At 40.9% G+C, this 14,073-nt stretch overlaps 1 protein-coding gene across 1 annotated transcript in view; it reads left to right on the forward strand.

Annotated features, from left to right (window-relative positions):
* Positions 1 to 8,994: 8,994 nt before the first annotated feature.
* The window catches only part of NPLOC4 (NPL4 homolog, ubiquitin recognition factor), a 63,121-nt gene continuing 58,042 nt past the window's right edge, over positions 8,995 to 14,073 (forward strand). The window contains exons 1-2 of the mRNA XM_081320923.1: positions 8,995 to 9,105; positions 12,275 to 12,355. Of these exons, the coding sequence (XP_081177049.1) occupies positions 9,091 to 9,105; positions 12,275 to 12,355 (96 nt within the window). The 5' untranslated portion in view covers positions 8,995 to 9,090. The remainder of the gene's footprint in view (positions 9,106 to 12,274; positions 12,356 to 14,073) is intronic.

The raw sequence follows: 14,073 nt of genomic DNA on the forward strand, positions 1-14,073 counted from the left end.
GCTCATTTTCAAAATTGACAGCTGTATCTTTTGCAAAGCTCCTAAGCCTAAGTTATTTGAAAAGGTGTTCCCAACTATCATACATTTCAATACTTTGCACAACCTTTATAATTATACACTCAGAGATGTACCAAAATGTGGGATTGCTGTTGGATCAAGGCCTTCTGTAACAGATATCAAGATAAAAAGCTAATTTACATTATATATGAATCTGCTTTAATACATAATGTTCTGGTGATCTAGTACAAGTGTATTGTGAACAAGAGTACATTTAATACCAAAAGGAAATGTGTACAGAATGTAGAGTATCTGGCCTGAATCCACTGAATAAAATATGGATGTACATGTAAGTTTCCAAAGTTGTAATTTTCTGCATGGCTGAAAACTCATTCTCTCTCAGCCTTGCTTTCCTATTGCTAAATAATACTCGTGTTTATTAAGATATATATTATATAAAACATGGTTTTTAAAAACCTTACAATTACAGTAATTTTAAACTGAATATTGGACAAAATATGTACAAGGCTATGCAGTACCAGCAAGAACCAAGATACCCTTCCCCATACCTAGTGCTTTTTTTGTAAAAGAAAAAGGTGCCGGAACTCATACGTCATACAACCCGCTTTGCCTACCCTACAAGGTTCCATCCAAAAAAGGTGCCAGAACTCTGTTCTGAGTGTTCTATGACAAAAAAGCCCTGCCCATACCTATACAATCCAGGAGACTGTGGTGTGCAATGCATACAATACATTGTGATTGGCTACTATTGACATGTACATTAAAAACAAATGATAGACTTCCGGTTTGTCACGCAGTCGCTATGGACGGCTGGGAGACTTGCTCTCTCTCCCCCGTCCAGTATTGCATCATTGGGCGGCTTGTTCTGTACCAGCCTGCTACCGGCCCTGCAGCAAAAGCAGGGACGACCCCTTTACAAACGGCAAGAGGCTGGAATAAAGCCTGCCAAATTTATTCACATAAAACAAGAGCAAGACAAGACACCAACCATAAAACACGAGCTAAGAAGCAGGAACAATCCAAGCGGTTGCCTTCAGCAAACCAGCCCTCCCACACATTCCCCTTAAATACAGTTCAGGGTGTGGCCTCTCTGTGCCTCCTTCCGAGGTGCCCCATTGCCTTCCTCTGTTTACTCCTGACTGACTGCCTCCTGCGTCGGGCGTCCTTGAACAGGGCCAGCTGTGGGTCATCTTCATCCACGCTGTCAGGCTCACACAGCTGGGTCTGCATCGTGACCAGATGAGAGGGGCCTTGTTGGGGGCTCTCATCAAGCTGTCCAATCCCCTCAGCAAGCTCTTCAACACCCCCCTCCTCCTCCTCTGAGTCGTCCGACCCAACTCCCGAACCCACAGGCTGATCCTGAATCACAACACGGCTCTGAAAAGGGCTGAAAGTCGCCCTGAAGAGGCGACCAGCAATGAGGGGTGCTCGCTGGATCATGGGAGAGCCACAACTCTCCCGTTGGACCTGGCGATCCCTCCAAACCGGCGGACGAAAAGACCGGCCATTATGGCTCGTCCCTAGGCTGTGAACAGCTGAAGTCACATTTTCCACTAGGCAACTCTTAAAGCAGCATGGAAGAGACTGGATGAGATCTACCTCTTTTACACCCTAATTACTTTCTGTACCTCCTTAAGCTGCTAAGCATTTTCCCCCTGCGATCAGGGAAGGGGGATTTCAGCCCTCCCTCCAAAAAGAGCAGCGACTAAATAGCCAGGGGCGTTTTAAACATTAAAAAAGTAACTGAATCCCAATTGGAACTTTATTTCTCAAACCATGTGGATTGAAATATTTTTTTCCTATTGTTCATTGTCTACTTCTGTTGGAAATCTGGATTCTTTCTTATGAAAAAAAGAAAGAAAAACTGAAAAGATTAAGACAACTTTGGGACTCAAAGGGAAACTTTAAAAGGGGCCTGGCTGACTGCCCGGGGAAATAGATAAGATACATAACCTTGAGAACTTTGAAACAACAGCTGTGAAAGGCTTTGTGTTCCCTATCTAGAAAAAAAAATCTTTGTTTTGGATTTTCTAAGTGTAAAGCCTTTAGTTTAAAATACCAACATGAAGACCAGGAACAAAATTTATTTATAGATGAAGATCAACAAACTCTTGCTTTGTTAAAAACACTAATCCAAATTCTTACAATAATCAATGAAATACTAAGAGGCTATATGAAGGAACAAGAAGACAGCCCAGATATGAAAGCCCAAACTCTGACCACAATTAAAGAACCATCTATACAAAATACAATAGAAAAAATGAAACATTCAAGTACCATGACAGAAGAATCTACTATTAAACAAATATTGATATTTGAAAATCCAGAAGACATTGACAACCTGGAAAAAGGAAAAGGTTTCTTATACAACTCAGAAGGAACTAGAGGATCTAGAAAAAGAACAGTTGGATGAGAAGACAAACAATTCAGAACAACTACATCGATATGGAAAAATAAAGAGACGATCCACTAGACCTACAAGTCCTCTCAAAAAAATGGCGATCCAATGGTTTTGCCAATATCAATTAATATACATGATATTACAAGGAGATTGGTTCGATGACCCAAAAACAAGGACATGGAAGATGTTTTGGCAAAGGAAAAAAGCTAGAATAAGATTCAAGAAAAATGGAGTTTCGACCATCGTATTGAAATCTGAAACAGAATGTACTTAAATAGATAAGATGTGTATGTTGAACACAAGACATTGTTATGAACTGAGATAAAGAAAAAAAAATTTGGTCATTAAAATTTAGCAGTATAAATACTAATTGAATACTGATTTGTGCATAAAGGTCATGTAAAGGTGAATAATGTAGATAAGCTAAAAACACTGTTGTAATAAATAGGTCTATATGGAATGTTAAAAATGAAAATTATCAGTTTAAGCAAGAGATAGCAGATATAAAGAGGAAGAGAGGAAGCATTAAATATTGAAATAAAAAGAAATTTTGATTACTACTTAAAAAAACAACTGAAAAATAGCAAAAAGGAAGGATATCATATTGTATCCTTAACATTGACATAGAGGGTGAGAAGTTAAGTAAACGGGATGTGTATTTTGAATATTAGATTTTGTGAGGAATGGTGTTGGGAGTATACTAAAAATCTTGGGAATGATAAATATCAAACATTGTCTAAATGTTAGTGGAAATTAAAATTGAAAAATCTATTAGGTCATTGTCTAAAAGATTGTATGTTAAAACAATTAGATTCTGTGTAAACTAAAAACAATGGATATATGTAGTAAAGTTATTTTCTATGTGATGGATAGATTAAAACTTGTCTTTTAAGTTACAAATAGACAGTATATATGAAGGGAAAAAGAGAGGAAATACTGTATTTATGGTAGCAATTTGAAATCTGTACTAATGATTTTTGTTGTTAGCTGCGAAGTCGTGTCCGACTCATCGCGACCCTATGGACAACATTCCTCCAGGCCTTCCTGTCTTCTACCATCTTCTGGAGTCCATTTAAGCTCACGCCTACTGCTTCAGTGACTCCATCCAGCCACCTCATTCTCTGTCGTCCCCTTCTTCTAATGCCCTCGATCTTTCCCAGCATTAGGCTCTTCTCCAGTGAGTCCTTCCTTCTCATTAGGTGGCCAAAGTATTTGAGTTTTAGCTTCAGGATCTGGCCTTCTAAAGAGCAGTCAGGATTGATCTCCTCTAGGACTGACTGGTTTGATCGCCTTGCAGTCCAAGGGACTCGCAGGAGTCTTCTCCAGCACCATGGTTCAAAGGCCTCAATTCTTTGGCGCTCAGCCTTTCTTATGGTCCAACTTTCACTGCCATACATTGCAACTGGGAAGACCATAGCCTTGACTATACGCACTTTTGTTGACAGGGTGATGTCTCTGCTTTTTAGTGTGCTGTCTAGATTTGCCATGGCTTTCCTTCCCAGGAGCAAGCGCCTTTTAATTTCTTGGCTACAGTCCCCATCTGCAGTGATCTTGGAGCCCAGGAAAACAAAATCTGTCACTACCTCCATTTCTTCCCCATCTATTTGCCAGGAATTGAGAGGGCCAGATGCCATGATCTTGGTTTTCTTAATGTTAAGTTTCAACCCAAGTTTTGCACTCTCCTTCTTCACCCGCAACAAGAGGCTCTTTAGTTCTTCTTCACTTTCTGCCATTAGAGTGGTATCATCTGCGTATCTTAGGTTATTGATATTTCTTCCAGCAATCTTAATTCCAATTTTTGATTCATCTAGCCCTGCCTTTCTCATGATGTGCTCTGCATATAAGTTAAATAGGCAGGGCGACAGTATACAGCCTTGCCGGACTCCTTTCCCAATTTTGAACCAATCAGTGGTTCCGTGTCCAGTTCTCACTGTTGCTTCTTGACCCGCATATAGGTTTCTCAAGAGACAAATAAGATGGTCTGGTACTCCCATCTCTTTAAGAACTTGCCACAGTTTGTTATGATCCACACAATCAAAGGCTTTAGCATAGTCAATGAAGCAGAAGTAGATGCTTTTCTGGAACTCCCTAGCTTTCTCCATGATCCAGCGTATGTTGGCAATTTGATCTCTAGTTCCTCTGCCTCTTCGAAATCCTGCCTGTACTTCTGGTAGTTCTCGATCCACATACTGCTGAAGTCTAGCTTGTAGGATTTTAAGCATGACTTTACTAGCATGAGAAATGAGTGCAATGGTGCGATAGTTTGAACATTCTTTGGCACTGCCTTTCTTTGGAATTGGAATGTAAACTGATCTTTTCCAATCCTGTGGCCACTGTTGAGTTTTCCAAATTTGCTGGCAAATTGAGTGTAGCACTTTTACTGCACTGTCTTTTAAGATTTTGAATAGCTCAGCTGGAATACTGTCACCTCCACTAGCTTTGTTGTTGCTCAGCTTTTCTAAGGCCCACTTCACTTCACATTCTAGGATGTCTGGCTCGAGGTCAGTGACCACCTCATTGTGATTATCTGGGACGTTAAGCTCATTCTTGTATAGTTCTTCTGTGTAATTTTGCCACCTCTTCTTAATCTCTTCTGCCTCTGTTAGGTCCCTGCCATTTTGGTCCTTTATCATGCCCATTTTTGCATGGAATGTTCCCTTCATCTCTCCAATTTTCTTGAAAAGATCTCTGGTCCTCCCTATTCTATTGTTTTCTTCTATTTCTTTCCACTGTTCATTTAAGAAGGCATTCTTATCTCTTCTAGCTATTCTCTGGAATTCTGCATTCAATTGGGCATATCTATGTTTTTCTCCCTTGCCTTTCGCTTCCCTCCTTTCCTCAGCTATTTGCAAAGCTTCCTCAGAAAGCCATTTTGCTTTCTTGCATTTCTTTTTCTTTGGGATGGTTTTGGTTGCTACCTGTTGTACAATGTCGCGAACCTCTGTCCATAGTTCTTCAGGCACTCTGTCTATCAGATCTAATTCCTTAAATCTATTTGTCACCTCTACTGTATATTCAACAGGGATATGATTTAATTCATACCTGAGTGGCCTAGTGCTTTTCCCTACTTTCTTCAGTTTAAGCCTAAACTTTGCAAGGAGAAGCTCATGGTCTGAGCCACAGTCAGCTCCTGGTCTTGTTTTTACCGACTGTATATTTTTATTTTATTTATTTTATTACATTTATATCCCGCCCTTCTCCGAAGACTCAGGGTGGCTTACAAGCTTAGCAGTAGCCTTCATTCTATGTATATGCCTGCTTATTAGGGCTTTCATACACACCCCAAGCAGCATTATTACAAAGTCAGCTTATTGCCCCCAACAATCTGGGTCCTCATTTTACCTACCTCGGAAGGATGGAAGGCTGAGTCAACCTTGAGCCTGGCGGGATGCGAACCTGCACTAATTGCAGGCAGCTGGTGTTACTTAAGGAGGCATCAGCCCACTGCTCCACCAAGGCTCTTTATAGAGCTTCTCCATCTTTGGCTGCAGAGCATATAGTCAATCTGATTTCTGTGTTGACCGTCTGGTGATGTCCATGTGTAGAGCCGTCTCTTGGGTTGTTGGAAAAGAGTGTTTGCTATGACCATCGTATTCTCTTGACAAAATTCTATCAGCCTGTGCCCTGCTTCATTTTGTACTCCAAGGCCAAACTTGCCTGTTATTCCAGTTATCTTTTGGCTTCCTACTTTAGCATTCCAATCCCCCATGATGATAAGGACATCATTTTTTGGTGTTACTTCTATAAGGTGCTGTAGGGCTTCATAGAACTGGTCAATTTCATCCTCCTCAGCACTGGTGGTTGGGGCATAGACTTGGACTACTGTGATATTGAATGGTTTCCCTTGGATTCGAACTGAGATCATTCTGTCATTTTGAGGATTGTATCCCAGTATTGATTTTCCTACTTTTATTGACTATGAAGGCTACTCCATTTCTTCTGAGGGATTCTTGCCCGCAGTAGTATACCTGATGGTCATCTGAATTAAATTCACCCATTCCTGTCCATTTTAGTTCGCTGATACCTAAGATGTCGATGTTCAGTCTTGTCATCTCTTGTTTGACCACGTCCAGCTTGCCTTGATTCATGGATCTTACATTCCAGGTTCCTATGGAGAAAAAATCTTTACAGCATCGGACTTTCCTTTCACCACCAGACACATCCACAGCTGAGCGTCCTTTCGGCTTTGGCCCAGTCGCTTCATTCTTTCTGGCGCTACTAGTACTAGCCCTCTGCTCTTCCCCAGTAGCATATTGGACGCCTTCCGACCTGAGGGGCTCATCTTCCAGCGTCATATCGTTTTGCCTTTTGGTACTGTCCATAGGGTTTTCATGGCAAAGATACTGGAGTGGGTTGCCATTTCCTTCTCCAGTGGATCACGTTTTGTCAGAACTCTCAGCTATGACCTGTCCGTCTTGGGTGGCCCTGCACGGCATAGCTCATAGCTTCATTGAATTACGCAAGCCCCTTCGCCACAACAAGGCAGTAATCCATGAAGGGGATACTAATGATATCTGTATGTAATTGAATTACTACTACCCAGCCACCATGTTGCTTTTCAAATATGTGAATGTAATATCAGAAAATCAATAAAATTTGTATAAAAAAAATAAAACAAATGATAACTTTTGGGTTATTTACAAGAGAGCTTACATAGCTTACAGGTGTGTAAAGAAACACAATCCTGAATCTGCTAAACTTTTCCTGAAAGGAACCAATACAAATGGATAATTTAAGCACATTTACCTTTACCTAGATCAGTTTGATTAGTCTGCAAATACATTTGCAATATATGAGTTGCCTATATTATATACTAATTGTTGTAAAATTGCTTAGAGAAATTGTATTAGATTTTATGATTCAGTTACAATGTATTACTGTACATCATGTTAATATTCCAAAGAACAGTTTGAAAAATGGTTTGGGTCAACACTCAATTGTCAGATAGTGTGTTCCAAATCCATGCTTTGATCCCAATAGTTATTAGCATTCACCTATCACATGTGGGTGTTTTTCATGCAATGTGAATCCAACCATAGTGACATGCAAACAATGGCTTATGATGCTTATTTGTGTTTTATACAACGATTCTGATTAAACATACTATGGCTTACCTAAATACGTATAGCAGTAAAAGGTAAAGGTTCCCCCGCACGTGCGTGCTAGTCGTTTCCAACTCTAGGGGCCGGTGCTCATCTCCGTTTCAAAGCCGAAGAGCCAGCGCTCGTCCGAGGACGTCTCCGTGGTCATGACTAGATGCCAAAGGGGCACGGAACGCTGTTACCTTCCCACCGTAGTGGTCCCTATTTTTCTACTTGCATTTTTACGTGCTTTCGAACTGCTAGGTTGGCAGAAGCTAGGACGAGTAGCAGGTGCTCACTCTGCTACGCGGCACTCGGGATTCAACCCGCCAAACTGCCGACCTTCTGATCGACAAGCTCAGCGTCCTAACCCACTGAGCCACCGCGTCCCTTAAATACGTATAGCAAGCCATACACAAATAAAAAGTAATGTTGACTACATAACTATATTTCTCTTATTAATTCAGCAGCTCCACTCTTACACACGGACAGAAAACAATCTAAAGTTTAAATAATTGTATCTAGATAGACATAACTTCATTTTCAAAGGTTGCTAAAAGTATCCAGGAGATCTGAAATTAAAAGTAGCCAGGCTCATGCATCACATTAACCTTGTTTTAATCATATTTTGTGGACATACTAGGTATTAGCTAGGTTCACACTACATCCTGAATCATAAACATGAGTCATAAACCAGTCACAAGCTACAAAGGCTAAATTCATTCATCACAACAGAGTAAAAATATGACTTAGTAAAATAACTAATTCTGACAATCTTAAGAGGAAGGATTGATCTCCGCAATATGACAAAACATGGTTTGTCTTGCTTGTGGCTTATTCAACAAACCACGTCAAAGTAAAAAAAAAGAGTTTAATCCGATATTCAAATTATAATTATTCCGAAGTAAGATCACTTCTCCGTATACAGAGAATGCGTTCTGAATAGAAAGCAGCTTTCCTCAAGACACCCTTTTGCAGCAATTTTGTGGAGACTAAAAGTTTGGGAAGTGCGAGATTTGGTTTTCTTAACCGCAGGCTAAGACTAAGGCTTTTTTGGGCCGTTAAGAGGTAGGCTGCTCCCTTCCCAATCCTTTCGCGCAGACACGCGCCTCCGGCCCTGACCCCACGGGAGAAATAAAATAAAATAAAATAAAATCTCTCGGGCAACCAGAAGCCACTAGGCCAGGGGTAGGCAACCTCGGCTCTTTTATGACTCATGGACTTCAACTCCCAAGCTGGCTCAGGAATTCTGGGAGTTGAAGTCCATGAGTCATAAAAGAGCCGAGGTTGCCTACCCCTGCACTAGGCGGAGCCAGGGAATGGGAATGAGTGAGAGAGAGAGAGAGAGAGAGAGAGAGAGAGAGAGAGAGAGAGAGAGAGAGAGAGAGAGAGAGAGAGAGAGAGAGAGTGAAGGTTTGCGTCCTCTTCGGGGCGGACCTTTTCTACCCGGAACCTTGTTGCTTCTCCTGCGCTACCAGGCGGGAACGGTGACGCGGCAGTATTGGCGGCGCACGAAGCAGCAGCGAGGGCGGGTAAGGGGCGGAGCTGCCGGAGCCGGGGCAGGACGAGGGTCGGAACGGCGGCAAGGATATGGCGGAGACCATTGTAAGTTCGGCTTGCCGGGGGCGGTACGTTGAGGGGACGAGGCCGGGGAGGGAAGGAGAGGATCTCCCTCCTCTCTTCCCTCAGCCCGAGGGTCCCTTCCCTCCGGTCTTTTGTCATTGTGAGGCGGGGGGGGGGCCGCCGCGCTCAGAGCTCCCCCTTGGCTTCCCCAGCGCCTCCGCCGGGCTTGGGGGCTGACAGCTCTGGGCTTTCCTGTGGAGTGGGAAGCACCAGCCCTCGGCGGGGTTTATTTTTCCTGTCCCGTCTCCTTGCCAGGTTTGAGGCAGAGCAAGGGGATCGCGGCGACCTCCCTGAAAGGGGGGGGGGTGCTGCAACTCCCAAGGCAGGGCCCCCACCTTCATTGAGGGTTAAAATGTAGGGTTTCTTTCCAGAGGGAAGAACTCAGCACATCAGAGCTCTGAGCCAGTTTCGTAATAATTTTTTTCTTCCTCCCCCCCCCAAAAGTAGTGTGACTGGGCAAGATAGACCAGAAATGAACAATTTCCAAAAGCAAACAACCCCCCTCCCCCATGTTAATACATGTCTGGTAGCATGGATATGCCCAGTAAATTGACTTAACATTTGTGCTCTCTCTTTAGGGCAGGATATGCCAAGAGTTCAAAAATTAAAAGCTGATGATTTGATACAAAGGCAGGATACATAAAATAAGAATCGATCTCTAAAGATTTTTGTCTTGAAATACTGGACTATTTCTATAATCCCAAGATGTTACATCCATAGGAGTTGTAGTCTTACACATCTAGAAGGCAACAACAACTTGGAAAAGCTAACAAAGTTTCTGTAACTCTACCTGAATTTTTTCTTTCTTTCAATCCCTAATTATTTTGGATCTAGGCTCAATATTATTACTTGCAATAACTTAACGATAGCTACAGCCATAGGATATACGACCACATTCCCTTAATTATTGTATTAGTTTGCATGCCAGACACGATTATCTAAATTGTGTGTATCGCTGTGGATCACTTGTTTTGGGTTTTAGACAATAGGAAACTACTGGGTAAATAAGTAAAGCTTTGACTATGCTAGAAATACTTCAAAACTTGCTTTATATTAACAGCATTCAAGAAGTATCTACAATGTTTTCCTTATTTGAATTGGCAGAGGTGAAAAACTCTTCCCTGATAAGTGAGAAAGTTTAGTTAAGACTTACTGAAGAGTAAGGTCCTACCACTGTTAAAGCATGTTACACTTCCATCTTCTCTTTCTATCAGATTTTATTTTAATAAAGAAATAGAAAAAATATGTTATGAATAGCAGAACTAATTTTGGCAGCTAAGTTTACATGATACTTCATAAAATTGGACAGCACAAGTTTTAATAAAGTTAGGTCAATTTGCATTGTTTTACATTAATGGCTTGTCAGTATCTTTGGTATTAGCATTGGCTACATTGTATTTGGTCACATGATAAAATTAGTTATATATAGCAAATTGCAGGCAACTTGAGCAATTTTGGCAGGTAGCCTTCCATATCAGAAGCTGGACTATAATATGAATCAGCTCGATTTCAAATCTACTTTTAAGTTTAATCTGTGTTGATATACTGTAGTGCTTTATAGAATGTTTAGTTTGCTTTTAAAATAGGGTTCCATGTGGTATACCCTAAGCCACCTATACATTAATTCAAATTATATCTGATTTCTTTATTACCCAAGTTTATACTAAAATTTCAATTTTATTTAATAAAATTTATTTTAAAATGCCATAAATGTGTAACGGACTATTACGCATTTCAAAATAGAGCTACAGGAGATAATACAGTTTTTAACTAAATGCTATTTGCTATTTGTCTCCCAATTTTAAGAAAAAAATTAATTTTACTGCTTACCACAGTTCCAAAATATCACTGTTGCAAAATTCAAGTTTAAAAATGACATTTGTCAGGTTTCATGGTTAGCAGTATCTAACCATGGAATATTTCCTAAGGCACCAGTTGGTAATTATCTGCACATCCACATCTGGAAATGGCAGCCTATCAGCTTTTCTTTAAAGTTTTTTTAATTATTACCCCAAACTTTTAAATGTTCCTATTTTTAAAAATACAGCTTCCTCTTGAAATTTGTACCCAATAGAAAATAGGTGTGTGCATGTGTGTGCACATACATTATCTAGTTTTAAAGAGATTTGAAGATTTGGACATTGTTCAAGAAGATAATTAATGGTTTGGCATGGTTCTAGGATTAGTCATTTAGCTGTGTCTCCAGGTGGAATCCTAGGTGGAATTATGGAATCAGGACTTTAAGGGAAAGGAGTTGAGCTGAACAAAAGAACATCTTTACTTTTTAAAAACAGAATTCCTTCACAATGGTGCTGTGTAGTTAGATTCAATTCATATTCAGTCTGAAATTACCTGTGCTTACTGTAATAGAATTATCAAGAAAGCCAATATAGAATTGCTTCTTTGCATTATTGCATTTTTCTGGAAGCAAGTATTGGAAAACTACTATGTTAAAAAGTGCTTCAAACATTTTATAGGACATTAGTATGCGTAAATTTCCACCATGTTTAATTCTTACATTGCTATGAAATTAGCACCAATTAATCTGTTAAATCTCCCCTTACATTACATCATCTTTCAAGTACAGATTTGAACCCTGAGCAGCGGCATATCAAATAATATAGGGACATGAACATTAATGCAGCTTGTCTATCTTTTTAAAGTCCACAAAATGATATAGTGTTTAGTGTTAAACAGAAAAACAAGTTAGCCTCTTATCACAGCCTGACTTTTCATTTTAATGAAGATGGATGACGATTTTCCTTTAAAATGAAGTGCTAGCAACTAATGATGCAACATGCTGTAATTTTTTTTAACATGAAAAGTTGATGAATTTTCTTTATAGGCCTGAATTAAACCTGCAATTTGAAACTTAAAAACTTAAAGTTCATTCTATGTTTTTCTAATATTATTTATTGCTAAGTGAAAATGGATTTTACTTTACTGTTCATTTCATTACTTCTGCTAACTATGCATTTTTGACATACTAATTTTTATATGTTAAAAATAAAATTGATGAAATGTTACATCTCACATATTCTAGAGTCAAACTTTAGATATCATCTTTTTTTGCCTTAGTCATGAACATTTCATGAATATTTTAAAGTGCTAATATTTTAATCTTTTCCCAAATCTCTAAAATTCCTTTTAGATAATCCGTGTCCAGTCACCAGAAGGAGTGAAACGTATTACTGCAACAAAACGAGAAACTGCTGCAACATTTCTGAAAAAGGTATTCTGTTTTGGCATATTCTTTGAGTTTTCCTAAGATAGTAATAGAAGTTCATCTCACATTGGTTGAATAAGCCAGCCCATGCATCCATACTGTTTAGTTTTTACACATAAACTTTTGGTAATACAGAATTAACATCAATGTTTGTATTTTCACTGAAGCTTTAGCTGAATTCAAAGAGAGCAAAGGAATTCCAGAGTCTCTATTGACACTGCCTTTTTTAGGCCAAATCAGGTTCACCAACTAGTGTGTATCTCCTCTCAATAACTTCATCAGATAAAATTGCAAAAACAATAGGTTGGGAGGGGCCACCTTATAGAGCCTACATCTGGATTCAGTGTTAAATTGTAGTATGAAATCTAGAGAATATGGTGTTAGGCTCTACTTTGAACTTGTCCTGGGATATCGCAATATATTCCTGTGAAAGGATTGTTTTAAAATGTTTGATGGGAAAAGATCTGGTGTGATGAATCACAACATCTGCCTCTCAAATGTTGCAGAGCAAACATTTAGTTAGTCTCCATGTTGAGACCAGTAGGATTAGTACAGTTAAGTGAGCAGAAGGAGAAAGAATTATTGCAGTTCAGAATTGCCATGTTGTCATGCAAAACCCCCATCTGCACTCAGAAGCATATATAGTAGGAATAGGATTATATTACATTCTTCAGAATGTAATTCCTAATTCTGAGGAATGTACAGATAGACCTACCGGGTTTCCCCAAAATTAAGACCCGGTCTTATATTTTTTTTGCCTCCAAAAGAGGCACTAGGTCTTAATTTCAGAGAATGTCTTACCTTAGGACTACCGCAGCCAGGCCTCCCATGCCCTGACACCTGTTGCGCCACTGCTTGACTTCTGCGGCTGCTTGCTGCCACCTGTAGCCGGACGCCATGTGGCAAATGGCACCGTTGCCACTCCTCCTGGCAGGATGCCACATGACACTTTGCCACATGCCACCTCCTCTCCTTGTGCAGCGCTTTGGGCCGCTTCTGTTGCTCGTGTGCTTTGGGCCATTTCAGCTGCTTGTGCAGCACTTCGGGCCGCTTCAGCTACTTGTGCAGCACTTTGGGCCGCTTTGTTGCTTGCGGCAGGAAGCCACGTGGCGGTTTGGGCTGTAAATGGCCCAAAGAGCCATGTGGCCTCCTGCCGCTGCACAATCAGGTGAAGCGGTCCAAAGCGCTGCGCATGCAGCTGAACCATCCCGAAGTGTTGCGCGAGCAGTGGAAGTGGCCTGAAGCACGTGAGCAGCGAAAGCAGCCCGAAGCACCATGTGGCGTCCTGCCAGGAATGGCAGTGGAACAATGCGCCACATGGCGGCCAACCACAAGTGGCAGCAAGCAGCCGTGGAAGAAGTCAAGTAGCAGCGTGACAGGTGTTGGGGCATAGAAGGCCTGGCTGCGGTGGTCCTACCAGTAAAGTAAGCGGGTGCGGGGCGTGTGAGGCAGCTTCACCCCCCCGTGCCGTAGCTTGAATTTTAGGGGTGTGCCTCACCCCAAAACTACGGCTTAGTTTTGGAGTAGGGCTTACCGTATTTTCCGGCGTATAAGACGACTTTTTAACGCATGAAAATCTTCTCAAAACCTGGGGGTCGTCTTATACGCCCAGTCGCCTTATACACCGGAAAATAGTAAATCCTCGGGAGCAAAGACGTTAGTGGAAACGGACAAATCCAGCGCTCGAGAATGGCGAAAGACGGCCTCCTCTTAAATAAACTGCC

The sequence above is a fragment of the Vipera berus genome (assembly GCF_964194415.1).
Source record: "Vipera berus genome assembly, chromosome: 2".
Lineage (NCBI taxonomy): Eukaryota > Metazoa > Chordata > Lepidosauria > Squamata > Viperidae > Vipera > Vipera berus.